The sequence below is a fragment of the Mus caroli genome, chromosome 5 (assembly GCF_900094665.2).
Source record: "Mus caroli chromosome 5, CAROLI_EIJ_v1.1, whole genome shotgun sequence".
Taxonomy (NCBI): Eukaryota; Metazoa; Chordata; class Mammalia; order Rodentia; family Muridae; genus Mus; species Mus caroli.
Genome location: NC_034574.1, coordinates 64,649,325 through 64,669,571, shown reverse-complemented (window position 1 = coordinate 64,669,571; position 20,247 = coordinate 64,649,325). Strand labels below are relative to the sequence as shown.

Genomic DNA, 20,247 nt, shown 5'->3' with positions numbered 1-20,247 from the left:
AAAGAGAGGCCCATTGGACTTGCAAACTTTATATGCCCCAGTACAGGGTAACGCCAGGGCCAAAAAGTGGGAGTGGGTGAGTAGGGGAGTGGGGGGGGGAGGGTATGGGGGACTTTTGGGATAGCATTGGAAATGTAAATGAGGAAAATACCTAATAAAAATTATTTTAAAAAAAGAAGCTAAGGCACAGAGGAAGAAGGATTGTTGCAGAGAGAAATTCTGGTAGGTGGTTCTTTTCTTGAGCCAACGGGAGAATGTACCAAGAACCTATGGAATCTAATATTAAAGTAGCAACACCATGGAATACAAATGGATATCTGTTCAGTTTAATTTGTTTTATGCATCATTTTTAAAATCCTGCCTCTTTCGTCCCCATCATTGTGGATGCTGTTTGTGATTCGTGCAAGATCATTCACCTATGCACCTTCAGAAATGTGAACACGGGGATGAGGCCACCTCCTGCAAGCATGGTTTGTTCTGTGCCTGCGTCTGAGTCAGAGATCTTCACTATAGCCTTCTGAATGTGTACACTTAGGTCATCCTGTCTTTAGCTTGAAGGAAGAAATTGTATTTGGAATTGCTTCTCGATGATAGCACCTGGTTTTTGCACGAGAAGGGACAGTCTCTTGTAGAAATCAGAATGGGAAAGCTTAGCTCTTTGGTTGTTTGCATTCAGCGCCACAGTTAACCAAGATACTACTCATAGGAGAAAATTTCTGTCCAGTACTGGCTCTTCTACTGAGCACAGGGTAGTTATTTTATGAGTAATTGCTAGGAACCCTTCCCTCCTTTCATTCTATCTGCCTCAGGCATGTATGTACGTGTGTGTGTGTGTGTAGCACTTCATAAAAATTCTAAAACTAAAAATATTTGAAGGGTTTAATGTACAATAAATGGAAAACTGGCATTTTTTTTGTATATAAAAGTTTAGAAAACAGTAGCACTATATGGTTACTTTATATCACCACAAAGTCTATAGTGAGAAAAAAGACTTTTCTTTTTGAAATGTTAATTAAAACATATATATATATCTTCCTACATTAGAATTATTAAAGGTTTCTAATTCACTGCTCAGGACAAATGACTTACTTTTTTCATATTTAACTTAAATTAATTTGTAACTTATACATAAAAACATACCAATGGTGCACTATAATGCAATCACAGTAACAAATCTTAGGATTTCTGGCAGATAGTCTTTGCCAGAATAGTGTCTTTTTCTTCCCTTAATTTTGGTACACTTTATATCCTTAAATCTAATGTTTGTTTAAAAGTAGTCCTGGTATGATATTAGCCTTCAAAATGGGCAATAAACAGATTTTGAAACTTATCTTACTTAGACTAGTGCAAATAGGATCAAAATTAACAGAGCCCTAGTTCTCTAACCCTTTACTTTAATGCATAATTATATGCCATGCTCTCAGCCAGAGAATGGCTTATAACAATAATGACCAATAATGTGAACATTAATTAGCAATGTTGTAGTAATGGATTTAACTTACATTTCATTAACTACTAGTAGTGTTATTTTATTGTTAGTTCTTATTTTGTTTTCAATTTGTAGAAATTTTTCAGTCATATAATAGCATGCAAATTAGTGTCCATCAAGGTACAGAAGCATGTTAATAACAAGCTAAAAATCCTATTTCCCACAGACCTTCAGTTCTACTTATAGTGCCCCAAGCATGTTGCAGCTAATTCTCTTCTTAGTAAGTGGTTAGGGTAGGACTGACTGTCCCTACTCTGTGCATACATTCTCTCCACTCTTAAAACAAATACTCTCAGAACTCACATTTTCCTGGGTTATTTCCAGTGTATTTATTTCCACACTTTGTCATAGATGAGCCACTAAGTTAAGCCCAAGTCCTGTCAGTAGCTCTCAATAAAAGGAAAAGAGTACCCAGAGCAAGGGTTCTAATTTTCCAGCTTTCAGTTGTCACTTATCTGCCTCTGTTGCTGATTCTCACAGTGAAACACAATGAGTATTTAGGTAAAGGGCATTATCAAAGGCTCATTTATGAGTGGCTATTGAAAAACAAGCACACCTGTCATGGAGTAGCGAGCAAACAGACTATTGCTCAGTCATTAAGAGAAGGTGTTCTACGCCACCACATTTACATGCGTCCTTTCTCAGCTTGTCTATGAATCTACTGTAGTCACAAGGCAGAGCTTCTTGTTGTGCAGTTTATATAATCAATATATAACAGAATGTACTTTATAATATAGTTAAAAGAATGCTAAAAGTATGTATGCAGATTGTGTGTAAATGTCTCTCTGTGTGTTGCACACACACACATGTGCATGCATGCATGTCTGAATTTGGAGTTGAGAGTCTACCTCAGGGCCTTTCAGTTCTGGAACTCTAATTTACCCTAACAGTGACATAGACCACGGACAGAGGCACAATTTGCCTTCTGGGATCTCTGAATCTTCTATATCATAAATGATCTATGGAGATATTGACACAATGCCCGATAAATGGCTGAACAGGGAAATGTTATCATTATGTATCTGCACTGGCACTGATTGTTAAGCTAATACATTGTCCAATGTATTTGGCTGCATTTGCAGTCATGGGCCACAGTTGTTCTGTATGTGGATCTAACCGTGCTCTTCTGAGTGTTTGTGAATAGTTGCTTTGTGGTAATAGCATGCACGTAAACAGTATCAGTCTCTTAAACGTCTTTGTTTATTAAAAAACATCCACTTTCTAAATCAAATTTTAAAATTGGATTTCTTTTTCAGTGTAGTAGTAGAAAAAACACTTGAAAATATTATTTGAAACAATCCAAGACATTATAAAAATAGCATTCTAGCCAAACCATTTAAGACAGCGAGTTTCAACTCTGCCAACCCCAGCCACACATTTTATCCATGTACCACCCATTGAATGATCTATAAATGTATGTATTGCTTCCTGGCCTAATCTAAAAGATGAAAAAGGGAAATTCTTAATCCTTAGCATATTACAATAAAAATGCCCCACTAGGAATGGAAGGAAGAACAATAAGTGTTACAGAGAGAATATCCGAAAGGATCCTAGTCTGTTACTCAGCATATCTAAATCTCTGTTACTGGAATTAGTTCCCTTTTGGGAGCAGAATAAAAATGGCATTTTGTTCCTGTTGATCTTGCTGTTCCCTGGGTGGTGGGTTCTAGAAAAGCAACAGGCAATTCCTTCCCTGGGAACTCTCACAATTAGAAAAGGGCTTCTCAGGGTGAATGGAAACAACCAACAGAAGAGGCTGCTCTGACTTGAATCCCTTTTACCACAGCCCCAGAGAAAAGAAGTGCTATGAAGACTAGCAGGGGGGCGGGGGTGGGGGGAGGAAGGAAAAGAGGGAGGGAAGGAGGGAGGGAGGGAAGGAAGGAGGAAGGGAAGAAGGGAGAGACCTATGGTAAAGTGTAGGTCCCTTAAAATTAATGACTCTTATAACCCAGCCCTTCCCCACCTCTGTCCTATTAATCATCAGATCTCTATTTTTCTGCCCAGGTTTCTAGACTAAAGCCAAGTCATATGACTCGGCCCGATTCTCCTCCAACTTAAAACTTTCAAGCTGCAGGAAGACAAACACCCTCGCATGGGTCCAGAAAGCCTAGAAGCAAGCTTGGGCACTTCTGCTGTTAGCAATCCTGAACTGTTCCTCTCAGCCTGTTGCTCTTGTCACACACTGCGCTGGATTCTGTGGTAGGGAGGGGACACTCGCGAGCCCAGCCAGCCTGGTGGCTGAGCTGGGTGGGTTGGGGCTTTCAGGCTGCTCAGCTGTGGAGATTTGGGGGCTCTTGTCTGGCCACAGCTGGCTGCGAACCCCTGGTTCCGGGGACCCCAGTGTACGCCACTTGGCCGCCGGCAGATGGTGCCCTGCACAGCCCGACAGTCAGGGAGACCCGGCTAAAGTAAGGCTCAGACTCCTTCCCAGCCAATCCACCGGCGCAACAGTCCCCCTTCCTTCCCAAAATAGTGCGGAGTACGTCTCCTTCGGAGCACTGCGGTAGCCTGTGTGTGTCGAAAATACAAACTGTGGGGCAGCCAACAGTGTGTGTACTGGAGTGGGGCGTACGCGCGGAGTGGGGACCCTGGGGACCAGGGCCGAGGTGACCACCAATGAAAAGCAGAGGACGGAGAACAGGTTCATTTCTCATCTGCGTAAGCTGGGCCGGCCGCCGAGCCCTTGGGGAGGCCACTCACCATATTCACTTCCGAGACCATGTCTATGCTGGCGACATCGATCCGCATCCCGACGTCCACCGGGGGCCCTGCCGGGGAGGTGGACCACAGCAAAGACAGTCTTTGAGTGGCAGGGAGCTGAGGGGGCATTGGGGGCTTCCCAGATCTTATTACAGACTAAGCAGGCTCCCTCCCTACCCCTTTCCTGTTGTAGGGGACAGCGGGAGAAAACAGGTGTGGGTACACGCGTGATGCAGTGACAGTGCAGAGGGTGTGTCGGCTTGAAGAGAGGAACAGCTCAGCCTGAGGATACGTCCACCTGAGATTGGGGATAGTGCGTGGTGTGTGTGTGTGTGTGTGTGTGTGTGTGTGTGTGTGTGTGTGCAGGGCGTAGTATTGCACGTTTACAGGAACGGTAAAATGGGGAAGGAGGCATTATATCTGACAGAAAAGGTGAACTAGGGATGGGTTACAGGTTGAAAAAAATGAAGAAGCATTACCTCCAAAGTCTGGCCGCAAGCGAATGTCATATCCTTTGAGCAGTCGGTCCACTGTCTCTTTCACGTATGACATGTTGCTGGGTTCATTGGAGCTGAAGGGAAGAAGTAGGGACCGTATTCAGAATGATCACAAACTGAAAACAGACATAAAAAAGATCCAGGCACACCTACCCCCAAATAACAAGATACATGATCCAGCAGGCACGGGAAAATAAAAAATAAAAGAAGAAGAAAAACACCAAGGAATAAAAGAGAGAGATTGAAGCAGGCAGCTCACCTGTGTGCACAACAGACCATAGCAACCATCACGGGAAAAGAGAGAAGCCCCAAACTCTCTCGATTTTGTACTGTCCACATTACTAACTCTGATGAAAGAATTGTCTTTTCTGCGAAGATTCAAGGAATGCAACTTAGTCGGCGGCTGGGCAGTAATTCCCGAATGGACCTGCGCATGCGCAGAGGGTACTCACTACCAAAAGACACCTTGTGCCTTGCAAACAATATTCCTAGTGGAACAGGCAACAGATTTCAATCCCTTTAAAGTTCCTGTCTGAGGTGCTCCGCGTTCTCTGGGTAGTCGAATACAACCTGCTGTCTCTATGCAAAGGAGCCAAGGTGCTTGTGTGTGTTTGTGTGTGCTCAGTTTTCCTGAGCTGTGGTTTGCTGTGATCCTTTCCCTCCTGTCCTAAGCTTGATTTTTTTTCTTTTTCCTTTTCTTTTCTTCCTTTCTTTTCTTTCTTTCTTTCTTTCTTTCTTTCTTTCTTTCTTTCTTTCTTTCTTTCTTCTTTCTTTCTTTTTTTAAAAGAATGATCTGGCTACGGCTGTCTGTGATTGGCATCTTTTGTTGACAGTTATAGAGGTCCTAGAACAAGGAGTCTGGAGGTGGTTCTCTGGTTGTCTGTAGAAAATGAGGGGAGGGTGCTGGAGAGGGGAGTGGGCAGAGACTGCTGGGCTGGAAAAGGAGTTTGGGGGTGGGGAGGAGGAAATGCAGGGAGGGTTTGGGAGTCTTGTCCTCTCTTCTGAGATTATGAAGACAGCAGCATGCTTGTGGAGTTAGTGAGGGGGGTGGGGGAGGGAGAACTGACTAACTTTTCAATGTATGCTTTTCCTTTAGCTCCCATCTCCATCAGTGCATTTGGAATGGGAAGTGAAGAGAAGAAGAACGAGGCAAGCAACCCTGGCAACCAATCATTTTTCCAGGACCTTTGCTGGTAAATCCTGTAGTTTTTACTCGCCCAAGCTTTTTGCTTATAACTGTCAGTGTGCTAGCTCCCGTTCTTAATCCCTAACTAGAACACTGAACATTCTCAGTCTAATATGCCTTATGCAGCCCGGGAGAAGCCAATCTTCTTTCAAATACAGGGAAGTTAGGAGATGCAATTCAATACATATCACTAAAAACATGTTGGGTGGTTGGAGATTCTGGGATAGATTCGTGCCCTTTGTTAAATAGCATATATCAAGTCTTCATTTGATACTAGGTATTCTGAAACTTAGAGTAAACTTAAGAGTGTTTCTGGCCTTTAGGAATTCACAAACCCCTTACAAAGATCAGCAAAAAGAAACCACTTCTTCCTGATATTGTCTGTGTACACTGAAGAATTATTATCAAACCAAGAAGCACTAGAAATTACCGTAGAGGAGGAGAAAAAAAACCAACAACAGAAGACAAAGCTTTTGTCTGGTGAGGAAGGGGAATTCTTCTTGAGGGAAAACAGTGTATACTAAATCTTACAGACTGGAAAACGTACTTCTATAACTGTATGCAAAAGAGATCCATTGTAGTGGGGAAGAAAGTGATGGTGGATGATGGGATGTGGAAGAAAGTTCAGGAGATCATTTAGATTCAGGAGACACTGAACATTTAAGTAGAAGTTAATTTTAGAGAAAAAAAATTCTGGTAGAACAGTTATAAGGATCATTGACATTTTCCACTTGCTATGTCGTTGTTCTTGTGCATACAACACGGGTCATCTCATCCAAACCTTGCTACAACACAACAATAGAGATAATGAAGAGAGACCTTTAGACTACTGAATTCAGTAGTTAATGTCACACTGCTAATAAGTAGTGACATATACATTTCAACCTAGAATCCTTGGGTACTGCTATTCTCTGCACTATCTAGCACAGACCATAAAGGCAAGAATTAGATAAGAGAAACAAGAAGACAAGGAGGTTATTGCAGAAGGAAATAAAATAAGATACTGTTTAGTTTGGAGAGAAGTAACAGGTACAGTCTTCCTAAAGTATAATAGAGACAACAAGAGATTACAAGAGTCGAGAACTAGGTACATATGAATGAATCCTCCTTAAAAATACATACAGTCATTTCAACATGTACTGAATTTAACATTCTCAAAAAGATAGTAACATTAATTTCATATTATATTTGAGCACCATAAAACCCTTAACCCTCAATGCTAAGTCTCAGATTCCTTAAGTTTGCTTGAGACGATGTTGACTTGTTCTTAAACCACATGTGGATCTTCTTTTAGAGGGTAAAAGAAAAGATTCATTTACATCTCAAGGTCCTGCTGAAACATGGAATCTGCTCTGTATAACTCTGCAAAAGCCACAATGCCACACACAAGCCACTTACAGGATCACCACGTCCATAAGCTGTGCATTTATTTTTTAGATGTTTACTGAACATTTAGTAGGTGCCGGCCTTCATGCTGATGGTGTAGCAGTAAACAAAATAACGTTCAGTTTCTTTTCTCACCTGTGGAGGGTATAAACACACAAGGCAGAAAAGAAATATTTGGTTGGGTGCTCACTGAGGCTGCTCATTTAACTTGTACACAATTCATTAGAATGTGCACTTTCTAGTTGATTATAAAGCCCTGAGATCCTTTTTGGGTAGAAAGCATCACTGCTTTAGCAAGGTCTGCTTAAGAGCCTTGACTTCACTATTGAGTCAAAGTGTGAGTCTGGATATTTTAACCCTAGTATTATGCATGCTTCTGCCAGATCAATCCTACTGGATTTTGCTTTGAAATTATACTTTCTGATTAGACAAAATGACAATTTAAGAAATCATGTGATAGCGTTTGTTTTGAATTTTTATTAGTATGTGTCAATAGTATAAAATATGTTTTATCATAACATTTCATATGATAGCCACCATTTATCATTGGAATACTGCTGAAAATGCAACCAAGTTTATCTTAGCTATGAATGAGGAGGGTCTCTCAGAAGATAGTTTCTCAGGCCTTCATACTCTGGAAATTGTCTGGTTTCCTGAGCAGTTTGCATCTTAATAACAATAAGTATCTTAAAACCCATTGTTTTGATCACTGGGCATGTTAGAATCATATATACAGCTTAGCTTTAATCATTACGCAAGATGTTAATGACCTGCATTTTGATACATTGAATTTCTCCTTGATGTTTTAGGAGTCTAAATTTAATCTCCCCTCTTCACACTTTACTAATTTAAAAACAGATATGTTGCACTGAATATATAGAGTTTGTAAGTTGTCTTGGAACTGCGAAATAAATAAACCTTAAAAACTAAAAAGAAATAAGTTAATAATTGATCCAGATGCTTTGGGGAGGTTTTTTTCCCCCCTCACAGCCTGAAAAAGGCAACACTTTCTTGTCTTGTGAAGTTGCTTGTTTCTTCCCAACACCTTTTTCTCCCTTCAGAGCTCAACCCAATTAAAAAAAAATCTGTCTCTGAAGCCCTGAAGGCCAATGACAAGCACAATTCTATTTCCTTCTGTCCAAACTCTTAGAAGAAAATGGAAGAACCTTAGAAATTAGCATCTAGGTAAAAGTAAAAGTCGTTAAAACATATTCACAAAACACTAACACCTCTAACACATATTCTTAATATTTCTTTAGATAGACAAAATCAAGGAAACATAAAAAAAGCTATTCTATTATAGTAACTTTAAAAGTCCCAAATGGATCGTTAAAAGCTGGGGAAAAAGAGAAAGAAAAGAAAAGAAAAAGAAAAAAGAATAAAGAAAAGAAAATAGAGAAAGAGAAGGATAATGTAAGAACTGAAAATTGTAACATTTTATCTAGACTTAAGGAGAAGTTAAATACAAATTCAGAATCTAGTTCTAAAGTTTAAATGCAATAGTGGGAGGTAAGAATAAGCCAGGAAACATGCTCCACTATGTTCATAGCAGCCTTATTTATAATAGCCAGAAGATGGAAGGAACCCAGATGTCCCTCAACAGAGGAATGGATACAGAAAATGTGGTACATTTACACAATGGAGTACTACTCAGCTATTAAGAACAATGAATTTATTAAATTCTTAGGTAAATGGATATATGTGGAAGATATCATCCTGAATTAGGTAAGCCAATCACAAAAGAACTCAGTTGATATGCATGCACTGATAAGTGCATATTAGCCCAAAAACTTAGAATACCCAAGATACAATTTGCAAAACACAAGAAAATCAAGAAGGAAGACCAATGCCTGGATACTTCATTCCTCCTTAGAATAGGGAACAAAATAACCATAAAAGGAGTTATAGATTCAAAGTTTGGAGCTGAGAGGAAAGGATGGACCATCCAGAGACTGCCCCAACCGGGGATCCATCCCATAATCAGCCACCAAACACAGAAATTATTGCATATGCCAGCAAGATTTTGCTGAAAGGACCCTGTTATAGCTGTCTCTTGTGAGGCTATGCTAGTGTCTGGCAAATATAGAAGTGGATGCTCACAAGTCATCTATTGGATGGAACACAGGGCCACCAATGGAGGAGCTAGAGAAAGTACCCAAGAGCTGAAGGGGTCTGCAACCCTATAGGAAGAACAACATTATGAACTAACCAGTACCCCCAGAGCTCGTGTCTCTAGCCGCATATGTAGCAGAAGATGGCCTAGTTGGCCATCATTGGGAAGAGATGCCAGAGCCAAGAAGAGGGAGTGGGTGGGTAGGACAGCAGGGTGGGGGAGTATAGGGGACTTTCAGGATATCGTTGAGATGTAAATGAAGAAAATATTTAATAACAAATTTTTAAAAAAGAAAAAGAAAGACGAGTTTGGATGTAAATAAATAAAGAAAGAAAGAATTAGGAAAATCTGTTTTTAGGATGTCAAGACGTATTTAACCTATACAAATGGTAATAACTTGTTGTTTGGGTCTTCTGTAAAGATAAGAACTAGTAGAAGCACATATAAAGCCTGAGGAAAGGTTAAATACAATAAAAGTCTATAAGGTAACTTGTTATTCATAAATCAATAATTTGTTATATGTACAAAATTTTAAGGCTGGTAGAGATAAAAATAAAAGATGAAATGCAAAACTTCAGAATTTTATAAAAGCCGAGCAGAATCTACTTTTTATCTTGTTTCATAGAATAAAGTTTAGTGTGCAGGGGCTGGAAAGATGGCTCTTCATTGATTGTTCTTCCAGAGAACCTGAGTTCGGTTCCCAGCAATGACATGGTTTCTCACAACCTCCTCCTCCTCCTCCTCCTCCTCCTCCTCCTTCTCCTCCTCCTTCTTTGTTTTTTTGGGTTTTTGTTTTGATTTTTTCAAGATAAGGTTTCTCTGTATAGCCCTGGCTGTCCTGTAACTCACTTTGTATAGCAGGCTGGCCTCAGAAATCCGCCTGCATCTGCCTCCGGAGTGTTGGGATTAAAGGTGTGCACCACCATGCCTGGCTAGCTCACAACCTTCTTTATGAGATCCATTGCCCTCTTCTTGTGTGTCTGAAGATAGCTATATGCATACTCATACAAATAAAAATTTTAAAATGTGTGTAGTATCATCTGAAAAACGAAATGTTACAATCAGGACTTTTCGGCATGAGGTGGATATTTATTGTTTCACACAAAGGCTTCAGGGTTACTCATTTCCCCATTCACTTATCGAACCTGTGTAAGGAGCATGTGGTTTGAAATTATACAAAAATAAGCAATAAAAGTGTAAAAACATCCCAAGTAACCAGTATATAATACAAAAGAAATACTGGGGAAGAACATTTATTATTTTTCATGTGGCCCTAAAGTCTAAAGAAGATGCCTTAATAGAGCTAAATCCTTCCTTTAGACATTATAACACACTGAAATGTGATGCAGGGAGGGGCTAAGCCAGGGGAGGAACATCACTAAAGGTTTCAGAGTTGAGGGTGATACAGTAAGAGGAGGTAATTGATGGAGCTTTGAAGAGAAGTTGTATTTTCAGTAGAGGCAGGAATGTGCAGTAGAGAAGAACTGGGAGAGAGTTTGGTGATGAGAAATAACCCACTTACCCATGTGTGGTTGATTGATCCTGACCCCTGAGCTAGTGTGATACAGACTGCTGAGTGCCCAATGCCAACTCAGCCTCTTGGATTTTCCTCCTTCTGCCTCAGTGTGCATCTCAAATGCACATTTACAATTTCTTGCCATTTCTATCTGGCTGCCGATGAAATTCTCCCATTTTCTTTAAATAAGAATTAACAATCTCCCCATTTGTACTGGTCCCTGAAACGATACAGCCAAAGAGTTACTACTTGAAGATCTACCTAGTTATTTTTTATGGGATAAAATCAAAACTGAGAATCCATTCTTTCTTTGGAAGTTAAAGAAAAATGATCAAACATTTCAAAAAGCACTGTATTTTCTTCAGTCATGTGCATATATATATATATATATATATATATATATATATAAAACATACTGATGCTGAATGCACATTGGATAAAGGTTTTGGTGAGTTGCCCCTCTTAGATTTGCAAATGTATTAAGCATGGGCATAGAAAGCTTTAAAATTTGCCTTAAAAAGATAAATGCTATTTAATATGAACTCTCAAATAAAAATGCAGATATGTAATAAAAGGTCACCAAGAAATAAGGACAATGATCATGAAGAAGAGGAAATAAATGTCATAAAAATAAAAACTAAGCCACTACAAAAAAGTAAAGCTACTTCAACATGAGTGTGATTGAGTTTGAGAATGCATAATAAAGAGAGCACATTTCTGGGAGCAGACATGCACAAAACAGACATGAGTCAATGACACTGAAATGCAATGCCAAGTCTGACAGAAAAATTCCACATAGAAAGTAAATGATGTAATCAGAGAGCGTATTAGTAAGCTGGATAATAAATAGAATCAAATAATCATTCAAGTGGCATTGGGAAGAAGAAGCAGAAAGAGGAGGAAGAAGAAGGAAAAAGAAGGAAGTAGGGAGAGAGGAAAGAAGAGGGAGAAGAGGAGGAAGAGGAGATGGAGAAAAAGGAAGAGGAGAAAGAGAAAGAAAAAAAGAAGGAAGAAGGTGAAAGAGGAAGTGACGAGGAGGAGGAAGAGGAGGAGAAAGATACACCAAACATGGAGAAGAGAGGAGAACCAAAGTTATAAAAGGAGTTATATAACAAGAAAGCAGGGAGAAAAAAGGGTAAGGAAATAAGTTAGAACTTAGAAATGTCCCAGAAACAGGAAAAGTTATTAGTTTTATGATTGAATGGGCACACTGCATGTTAAACAGCATTAACAAGTCATATTCTATTGAAATTTCAGAACATCTGGGATACAGAAAAATCAAAGAAAAATAAATCATCTACATGAGAAAGAAAATAACTTGGTGTTCTTCTTATCAGCAAAGTTAGCACCAGAAGACAGTGAAAAGTCTCAAAAATCGCAGCAAGTATCCAAGTGTGAACTCTGTAATCTAACCAACTAGCATTCCAGTATGTTAACACTCTAAACTCACTTCTAAACATAGAAGAACTGAGAAAGTGTTGGCCCAACAGATTCTTCCAGCAGAAAAGTTGATTCCTGTGAAAAAAAATCATAAATATGAACTAAAAAATTTTTGACACAAAGTGAAATGATAAACAAATAGACCTTTAAGGCATTTTTTTGGTAAAATAGTTGGAAATTTAAAGCATAAATCAAGAATTTACTCTGATTATATAGGCCAGAGGTATAAATCAAAATATTGTCACTTAGAGAAAATGCCGTGAAACTGACAAGTTGTGGAGAAGGAAGGTGCAGATAGTTTGAGTACCATATACTTCTTAAGTGCATGTTGAGCATTTGTCATGAGTCAAGACCTGCTTTAAGTTTTATATTATGCCATTTGTATCTCTAAACTCTATTGATTTTGTTGAAGTCTGAGAAAAAGATCAGATGAGAAGAGCAACTTCCTATGAGTAACAAGCCCAGAAGTAAAAGGTCCCATACATAAGCTTTATCTGCTCCACTCTTCAGTTTCTGAGAGACAACTGGAGGTCATGGAAAGGGTGCCACCCAAGTGCTTGGGAAAACAACAACAACAACAACAACAACAACAAACTAACCAAGGAATTTCTCCCAATATAAAAGAAAAGACTGGTCCCATTTATCAAGATTCTTCATCTTAGAGCATAGGCTATTGGTGTTCTAGTCAGGAAAATTTCCCATGTGCCCATGTGCTTGCAGGCTCTTCCCCCACTTTATCTTCTATTACTTTGAGGGTATCTAGTTTTATGTGGAGGTCCTTGATCCACTTGGACTTGAGCTTTGTACAAGGAGATAAGAATGGATCAATTCGCATTCTTCTACATGCTAACCGGCAGTTGAGCCAGCAACGTTTGTTGAAAGTGTTGTCTTCTTTCCAAAGGATGATTTTAGCTCTTTTGTCAAAGATCAAGTGACCATAGGTGTGTGGGTTCATTTCTGTGTCTTCAACTCTATTCCATTGATCTATCTGTCTGTCATTGTACCACTAGCATGCAGTTTTGTTTTTGTTTTTGTTTTTTGCAGGTTTTTTTTTTTTTTTTTTTTTTTTTTTTTTTTTTTTTTTTTTTTTTTTTTTTTTTTATCACAATTGCTCTGTAGTACAGCTTGAGGTCAGGCATGGTAATTCCACCAGAAGTTCTTTTACTGTTGAGAATAGTTTTCGCTATCCTAGATTTTTTGTTATTCGAGATGAATTTGCAAATTGCACTTTCTAACTCTGTAAAGAATCGAGTTGGAATTTTGATGGGGATTGCATTAAAATCTGTAGATTGCTTTCAGCAAGATGGCTATTTTAAGTATATTAATCCAGCCAATCCATGAGCATGGGAGATCTTTCCATCTTCTGAGATTTCTTTCTTCAGAGACTTGAAGTTCTTATCATACAGATCTTTCACTTGCTTAGTTAGAGTCGCACCAAGATATTTTATATTATTTGTGACTATTGTGAAGGGTGTTGTTTCCCTAATTTGTTTCTCAGCCTGTTTATCCTTTGTGTAGATGAAGGCCACTGATTTGTTTGAGTTAATTTTATATCCAGCTACTTTGCTGAAGTTGTTTATCAGGTTTAGGAGTTCTCTGGTGGAATTTCTGGGGTGGCTTAAGTATACTATCATATCATTTGCAAATAGTGATATATTGACTTCTTCCTTTCCAAATTGTATCCCTTTGATCTCCTTTTGTTGTCGAATTACTCTGGCTAGGACTTCAAGTACTATATTAAATACATAGGGAGAGAGTGGTCAGCCTTGTCTAGTCCCTGATTTTAGTGGGGTTGCTTCAAGTTTCTCTCCATTTAGCTTGATGTTGGCTACTGGTCTGCTGTATGTTGCTTTTCCTATGTTTAAAATTGCAAAGCTTCTGTAAGGCAAAGGACACTGTCAATAGGACAAAGAGGCAACCAACCGATTGGGAAAAGATCTTTACCAATCCTTAATCTTGTAGAGGGCTAATATCCAATATATACAAAGAAATCAAGAAGTTAGGCTCCAAAGAAACAAATGACCCTATTAAAAATGGGGCATAGAGCTAAAGAAAGAATTCTAACTGAGGAATACTGAATGGCTAAGAAATACCTAAAGAAATGTTCAACATCCTTAGTCATTAGGGAAATGTAAATCAAAACAAACCTGAGATTCTACTTCATGTCAGTCAGAATGGCTAAGATCAAAAACTCAGGTAACAGCAAATGCTGGCGAGGTTGTGGAGAAAGAGGAATATTCCTCTGTTACTGATGGGATTGCAAGCTAGTACAACCACTCTGGAAATGAGTTTGGAAGTTCCTCAGAAAATTGGACATAGTATTACCTGAGGGCCCACTAATACCACTCCTGGGCATAGACCCAGAAGATGCTCCAACATAGAATAAGAACACATGCTCCACTATGTTCATAGCAGCCTTATTTATAATAGTCAGAAGCTGGAAAGAACCCAGATGTCCCTCAACAGAGGAATGGATACAAAAACTGTGGTACACTGACACACTGGAGTACTACTCAGCTATTAAAAACAAAGAATTTATGAAATTCTTAGGCAAATGGGTGGAACTAGAAAATATCATCCTTAGTGAGGTAACCCAATCACAAAAGACCACACATGGTATACACTCACTGATAAGCCCAGAAGCTCAGAATACCCAAGATACAATTCACAAACCACATGAAACTTAAGATGAAGGAAGACCAAAGTGTGGACACTTTGATCCTTCTTAGAAGGGGGAACAAAATACCCAATGGAAGGAGTTGCAAAGACAAAGTGTTGAGCAAAGATTGAAGGAACAACCATAGAATACCCTACCTGGGGATCCATCCCGTAAACAACTTCAGAACTAGACACTTTTGTGGATGTCAACAAGTGCTTACTGGCAGAAGCCTGTTATAGCTGTCTCCTGAGAGGCTCCACTAGTGCCTGACAAATACAGAGGTGAATCCTCACAGCCAACCATTGGACTAAGCACAGGGTCCACAATGGAGGAGCTAGAGAAAGGACTCAAAGAGCTGAAGGGTGTAGCATCCCCATAGGAGGAACAAGAATATGAACTAACCAGTAACCCCCAGAGCTTCAGGCACTAAATCACCAACCAAAGAGTACACATGGTGGGACTCATGGCTCCAGCTGCATATGTAGCAGAGGATGGCCTAGTCGGTTATCAATGGGAGGAGAGGTTCTTGGTCCTGAGAAGGCTCTATGCCCTAGTATAGGGGAATGCCTGGGCAAGGAGGCAAGTGTGTGTGGGTTGGTGAACAGGGAGAGGGGAAACCAGGAAAGGGGACAACATTTGAAATGTAATAAAATAAATACCTAATAAAAAAAGGACTGCTTTAGTAATTCAGTGTTACTTTGGGTTTAAAAAAGGATAGACCATCACACATAAAGGTCTATGCATGTGCACATAAGATAAAAAATGCAGGTATGTCTGCACATCACTTTGAGTACTTTCACTTTTTAAAAATTGGTTATTTTACTTATTTACATTGCAAATGTTGTCATCCTTCCAAGTCCTCCCTCCAGCAAAACTCCCATCCCATTCTGGTCTCCCCTTCACAAACTATCCATCCCATCCCCTCTCCACTTTGCCTCTAAGAGGGTGGCCCCCAACCCACCCACCCACTCCCACCTCACCCCTCTAGCATCCCCTTTAGTTTGGGTATCAAGCCTCTACAGGACCAAAGGCCTCCCCTCCCATTGATGCCAGATAAGTCCATAAGCAGCTCCATTCATGTGTACTCTTCCTTTGTTGGTTAAGTCCCTGAGAGCTCTGAGGAGTTCAGATTAGTTGTTGTTCTTCTTCCTATGGGCTGAAGGGGATTGCAACCCCATAGAAGAGTACTCTTCACTTTCAAATTATTTTTATTCGTGCTGCCAAGATTGTCAAACTACACCAATATTAGAATTGAAAATATAAAATATTTTTAAGGAAAAGAAATATCCCTTCTTAAAATTTAGCAATGCATTAACATTTTATAAAGCACTAAGAAAGAGAAAAAGGGTGAAGAGAGTAGATTTTATAATTGTAAATCTACATTATCAGTAACATTTTCATGATGGCCTTTTTCCATTAATACCCAGAAATATTAGAAATTCAAGCATAAGTTAGTTGTTTTCTAGAAAGAAATATGCAATTGATTTTAAAACAGAAAAAATGAAAGCATGCATAAATAATAAAAGTAAAGATTTCTAATGTTGAAAATTAAAGTGTTCAACCCAAATACGTGAATTTAAAAGCAAATTATTTAAATTTTAAAAGAGAATAACCAATCAGTCTACGCTTATTTTGAGCTTCTTAAAAGAAAACAATTTGTGGTTTTATTCCTCCAAAGCTTTAAAGTATTACACAAAATTTTGTGTAATTTTAGTGGAAGTGCAAACTTGCACATCTACTTTGGAAATCAATTTGGCAGTTTCTCAGAAAATTGAGAATAGTTCTTCTTTCAAGACCCAGCTATACCACTCTTAGGCATACACTAAGTGATGCTCCACCATCCCACAAGGACACTTGCTCAACAATGTTCACAGCAGCTTTATTCTTGGTATCAGTACTCAGTCTGTTGTTCCTTATGAAATAGTCACAATGAGAATATGAAGTCATTAAGAAGCAGAGTGTTAGAAGAGGTCCTTAATCCCAAGAAGTAGGAAGGCTGAGGACACGGGGCACAAGTTCAAAGCTTTCTTGAGCTTTGGGATGAACTTAAGTCCATCCAAAATAATTTAGTAAGACCTTGTTTTTAAAGCTTTAAAAATGAAAAATGGATTGGGACTAGGTGGAACATTTCTCCAGCATATGCTTGGCCCTAGGTTCAGTTTCTTGCATTGTGAAATTAAGTTTATGGACGATATTCCACAGACAATGATTAAAGTGAGATGATTAAAGTGAGAAGTGTGTGTGTGTGTGTGTGTGTGTCTGTGTGTGTCTGTGTGTGCGCACGCACACGTGTTTATGTATACATTTGAGTACTTCAAATGATTCATTATATAGTGCAAGTTTTTTCTTGATGATAGCTACTCTTTTCTGTATTATATATTACTTTTAGTTTGCAATGTGTTTCTTATTTCAATATTTGGGTTGAGGCCTAACCTAACACAGTCTCTGACCGCAATCTATGTGAAAGTCTATAGCACGTATTTTCAGCACTGCCCGGAGATACAGTTCTCAGTTAAGAACATGTTCATTAACAGTCCCCTGCCTCCTGGGATTGAGCAGATATATAACTAATGTGACCCTTGGCTAGGTATCATTGGAAGGAAGTGTAATTTCACCTAGTTGCCAGAATCATACTGCTTTTCATTAAAGTTTGACCCATCAAATGATGAACCCTTTAGATTTGTTCAATGTTAACACCAGCAGAAAACTTAACAATCTGACAACACCACAGCCCTTGAGGTTAACCTGAGAAATAGAAAAGTATTTCTGTGATTTTACTTTGAAATGCCAAGGCCAGTTAATCTCCATGGAAGGCCTCCCCTTCTCCAAGGAGAAAAGGAGGAGGAAAGGGGGAAGGGAGAGGAAAAGGTAGGACTAGGAGAAGAGAAGAAAGGGGAAGCTGTGAGAGGAATGTAAAGAAATAAATTAATGAAAAAACCACAATGATAGAAGTAGACTTGTTTTGTCAGCTAGTAGTCAGCAACATGGCTTTTGTGGGGCCAAGAATTAATCTCCCCCCTCTTTTTTCTTTTAAGGGGATAAAAATATAGCTCATGGTAAGAGAAATGCTCTAGCATGTGGAGCCTAGAGAGTTTGACCCCAGTTCTACAAACCCCTAAGGATGTATGGTTTTGTTATGAAATTCCTTCCTTCTTGCCATGTGCCTGCTATCTAATTAGCATTAAGCTGCTCTGATGGCCAGAAGTAGCTCTGTCCACTTCACTCCTGTAAACTAATGTGCAGCCCTGCCTTATTCACAGTTTGGCTTAAACTTCTATTTGACCAAACTTTCTCTATAGCTTCACTGTTAGTGCAATATATCATTTCCCACTTCATTATAATCCCTAGAAATAATATCTATGATAGCATCTAACCAAAATATGACATAGTGTGGAAGCTCAGATAAATCTTAAATAAAAATAAGAATAGAATACACAAATAAAGAACATCCCTGATACAATGGAATAGAAAAGCCTTGATAAGTTCTGTTCTTAATCACAGAAATTCAACATGTTTCAAAATTCTCCTGTTTGTCTATTGCTAATATAATATGTTGAAGGACAGCAGGCAAATCTTTACAAAGTGGGACAGGCAGTTGCTTTCCAACCATTCTCATCAATGTCTATGAAAACATACACTATCTACCTTGAATTTCACAGGTGAAAATTTTCATGCTGAAATATTACCTACACCTGGATATAATCCAGAGGCTGTACAATATTGGGTTCTCTCATGGGTTTGCTTTTCAACATGAAAAGTCGCAGGAAACAAGGGTTTTTTTTTTTTTTTTTTTTTTGGACTAATTCATTTGGCACTTTCATTGAGTTGAGTTGACCTTGTAGAGCGAGTATGTTTTGGGTAGACATGTATATCTCTGTGAGTGTCTCTGTGTGTATAGGTTCAGGCACATGTGCATAGTCTTTTCTACACACCAAACCTAAGTCCAAGAGCTCCTAAAGTAATCAGACTCTCTAAAGGATTTGTATTTTAGATGCTACTGAGATAATTTATGGCCAGAGCTCCTGGATAGCTTCAGGAAAGTGGCTGGTTTCCAGGGGAACCGATTGTTATTACAAGGTTGAAAAGTTCAGTCTGACTTCTCGCTTCTTTCCAGTAGGAAAGAAACCCAAATATTCAGGTGATCACAATGTTTATTAATTAAATCAGTCTTAGGTCTTTAAGGACTTTTCCAGAAGTTCTACAAAGGACAATTGCAGAGCTTCTAGATTGATTACTAAATGGAGGTACTTGTATGGTAGGTGTCTAGACAGGCTTTGGAAACTTGGGTACCTTCCTCTATACCTAGCCAAAGGCCCATTTCCAACCTCCTTTTCAAATTTTATATTCTATGATGAATAGTTGATAATAAGAAAATCACTCTCACGAGTTGTATGAGCCGTTCTAGCCAACAATGAATTGGAGGAGCGGCATTTATGGAAAGTTCTGATTTATATCCCATGGGATAGAAGTACAAAAAAATGTTACTTGACCCACATAAAACGAGATACATTGAAATTAATAGAGGAGAAAATGGGGAAAAGCCTCGAAGGTATGGGCACAGGGGAAAAATTCCCAAACAGAACAGCAATGGCTTGTGCTGTAAGATCAAGAATTGACAAATGCAATTTTATGACCTCATAAAATTGCAAAGCTTCTGTAAGGCCAAAGACACTGTCAATAAGACAAAAAGGCACCAACAGATTGGGAAAGGATCTTTACCAATCCTAAATCTGATAGAGGACTAATATTCAACATATACAAAGAGCTCAAGAAGCTGGACTCCAGAAATTCAAATAACCCCATTAAAAATGGGGCTCAGAGCTAAACAAAGAATTATCAACTGAGGAATACCGAATGGCTGAGAAGCACCTGAAAAAATGTTCCACATCGTTAATCATCAGGGAAATGCAAATCAAAACAACCTTGAGATTCCACCTCACACCAGTCAGAATGGCTAAGATCAAAAATTCAGGTGGCAGCAGATTCTGGCAAGGATGTGGAGAAAGAGGAACACTCCCCTATTGCTGGTGGGATTGCAAGCTTGCACAGACACTCTGCAAGTCAGTCTGGGAGTTCCTCAGAAAATTGGACATAGTACTACTGGAAGATCCAGCAATACCTGTCTTGGGCATAAACCCAGAAAATGTTTCAACTGGTAATAGGAACACATGCTCTGCTATGTTTATAGCAGCCTTATTTATAATAGCCAGAAGCTGGAAAGAACCCAGATGCCCCTCAACAGAGGAATGGATACAGAAAAT

The 20,247-nt window shown here is 39.0% G+C and overlaps 1 protein-coding gene across 2 annotated transcripts in view; it reads right to left on the bottom strand.

Annotated features, from left to right (window-relative positions):
• Gabrb1 (gamma-aminobutyric acid type A receptor beta1 subunit) overlaps nucleotides 1-20,247 on the bottom strand; it is a 464,459-nt gene that overhangs the window by 420,239 nt on the left and 23,973 nt on the right. The window contains exons 1-3 of one of the 2 annotated variants that reach the window (XM_021162619.2): nucleotides 4,946-5,109; nucleotides 4,669-4,760; nucleotides 4,190-4,257 (exon numbers count right to left, since the gene is read on the bottom strand). In XM_021162619.2, the coding sequence (XP_021018278.1) occupies nucleotides 4,190-4,257; nucleotides 4,669-4,760; nucleotides 4,946-5,025 (240 nt within the window). In that variant the 5' untranslated portion in view covers nucleotides 5,026-5,109. Of the gene's footprint in view, nucleotides 1-4,189; nucleotides 4,258-4,668; nucleotides 4,761-4,945; nucleotides 5,110-20,247 lie in introns of those variants that run through there. The other variant, XM_029477413.1, reaches the window with a different exon arrangement.